We start from the raw sequence: 2,081 nt of genomic DNA, 5'->3' as shown, positions 1-2,081 counted from the left end.
GTGCGGTCTGATCTGCACTCGGCTGAGAAGCTGGAGAAGCCCAGGTCTGAGATAACAGGCAGCTGCCACCAATGGCCAGTTAGCTGTGCAGAGTAGCCCGGAGGAATTCTTGTCAGCAGCCACCACCCAGTTGCCAACATCTGCTTGTCTTTAATGACCCAGCCCAGACACCATTCAAGCCAGAAGCAGTGGGCACATGAGGTTATACATCCGTCCCCACATGCCTTCATGCAGCAGCACAAATGTGCACACAGCTTACACAAGCTCATAGACCGTGCCGGCAAACACATGCACACACGCACCTGCTCGCACATGAACACAAGTGCCACACCTCTCAGTGCCTGGACTCTGTGGAGACAGCCCTGGCTCCTCACCCACGCTGTAATCCAGGAAAACTACTTCAAATAGCCCCAGAAAGTGTTTTCACTCCCTCATCTTTGTCCGATTCCCAGGGGCAGAGGAGCAGGAGGGGAGTTTTCCTTGATTCCCAGGGGCAGTTTTGGGGGGCACCCATGTGAATATGGGGGCTGCCTGGATCCCTGGGTGGCTCCCCAAAAGTTCTGCTCCTACATTTGCAGAACTGGCTGCAGACACGTGGGTGTCTAGTTCAGGGTGGCTGGGGACAGCAGGCAAAGTTTCCCCAGGGTTCAGGGCTCAGGTCCAAGAAACTACAGGCGAGAAGTGAGGAACTGCTGGCCCAAGTGCTAGCTGCCCCCAAAGCTTACTTCCCACACTAGATGCCCTGCAGGGGACCTTGGCTAGACCATTATTCTCTGGCACTCAGCTTCCCACTGTGCCTGGCAGAAAACAGGCTCTGTGCAGCAGGCAAAGCTGGGTTCCAGCCCAACTCTGATCCCAGCACTGTGTATGACCTCCAGCAACCTCCTGTCCTCTCTGTTCCTCAGTGTCCCCATCTGCACAATGGGCAGAATATGGTGCCCTCTCAGTACCATTCTGGGACCCTCCAAGCCTGGGGCCACCCCACTCACGTCATTGCGGCCGAGCGAGTTCGTGGGCAGGGAGGACGTGATGCCCGAGAGGATGGCGGTGGCGACGATGGCCCCCACACACTGGGCGATGATGTACATGATAGCCCGGAGCATGCTGATCTGGCAGCTGAGCAGCAGCCCCAGCGTGACAGCCGGGTTGAGGTGGGCACCGCTGATGTGGCCCACACTCTGCGCCAGCGTGGCGATGCTCAGCCCAAAAGCCAGTGACACCTTCACGTTATCCTGGACCGCTGTCTGGTTGCTCCCCACCGGGTAGTTGAAGCCCAGGGCAGACCCAATGCTGATGAAGACGAAGAGGATCATGGCCAGGAACTCGGCCACCACTGCCCTCCAGAAGAGCTTCTTCTTGAACTCGCTGGCCATGCTTGCTGGCAGGGGGCTTGGCTCAAGACTGCTGCCTGGTGCTCAATTCCCTCTGAGAGCTGAGCCACAGACCGGGCTGGGCCTATTTATAGGGCTGGGGGGGTGGGGGGAGCACAAAGGGAGGAAGGCCTCTCCTGCTCCTGGCCCGCCCCATGCCGCACGGGCCTCCTCTGGGCGATGGATGCAGACACAGCTCTGCTGTGCGCCTGCCAACTTTTCTCCTTCCTCCTTTCCCCCTCCCTCTCTCTCTCTCCGCCCTCAGCCCTGCCCAGCCAGAAGAGGCAGGCGGGAGGGCAGCCGTTGCTCTAATAGGCTTTGGGAAATTCCTCCAAGCTGGCCCCACTCGGGGGGCCAGAGAAATCCAGGTGTCCCCGCCCTGTGTGCAAAGCTCACAGGGTGCAGGGGACCGGAGCCAGGTGCTCCAGCGAGACAGGCTGGGCATGTTGGGCTCAGTGGGTGGAGGATGCCCTCTCCAGAAGTGAGCACCGTGGTCCTGCCTGTCTGGCATCCCCATCTCACCCGTGGGCCCAGGGGTCCAGAGGGGCAGTCAGGGCCTCCTGCAGCCCAACCTGGCCTGGCCACTGCATGTCACTTGAGGGATGTCCCAGGGCTCCCAGCCCCCTGCCAGGCCTCAGTTGCTGGGGTACGGAGGTGTCAGAAGGTGCAGAGAGCTTGTCTGTGGCCTGCCCTCCATGCTGTAGTCAAAGG

The 2,081-nt window shown here is 60.1% G+C and overlaps 1 protein-coding gene across 4 annotated transcripts in view; it reads right to left on the bottom strand.

Moving 5' to 3' along the window:
• AQP1 (aquaporin 1 (Colton blood group)) overlaps window positions 1-1,434 on the bottom strand; it is a 14,750-nt gene extending 13,316 nt beyond the window's left edge. The window contains exons 1-2 of one of the 4 annotated variants that reach the window (XM_008584921.1): window positions 1,239-1,373; window positions 990-1,109 (exon numbers count right to left, since the gene is read on the bottom strand). In XM_008584921.1, the coding sequence (XP_008583143.1) occupies window positions 990-1,109; window positions 1,239-1,373 (255 nt within the window). Of the gene's footprint in view, window positions 1-989 lie in introns of all 4 variants that reach the window. The other 3 variants (XM_008584920.1, XM_008584922.1, XM_008584919.1) reach the window with 3 other exon arrangements.
• Between the last annotated feature and the right edge of the window lie 647 nt (window positions 1,435-2,081).

The sequence above is a fragment of the Galeopterus variegatus genome, unplaced genomic scaffold (genome assembly GCF_000696425.1).
Source record: "Galeopterus variegatus unplaced genomic scaffold, G_variegatus-3.0.2 Scaffold3405, whole genome shotgun sequence".
In the NCBI taxonomy this organism is placed as follows: domain Eukaryota; kingdom Metazoa; phylum Chordata; class Mammalia; order Dermoptera; family Cynocephalidae; genus Galeopterus; species Galeopterus variegatus.
Note: the sequence above shows the minus strand (reverse complement) of the source record. Positions and strands in the feature narration are given on the sequence as shown.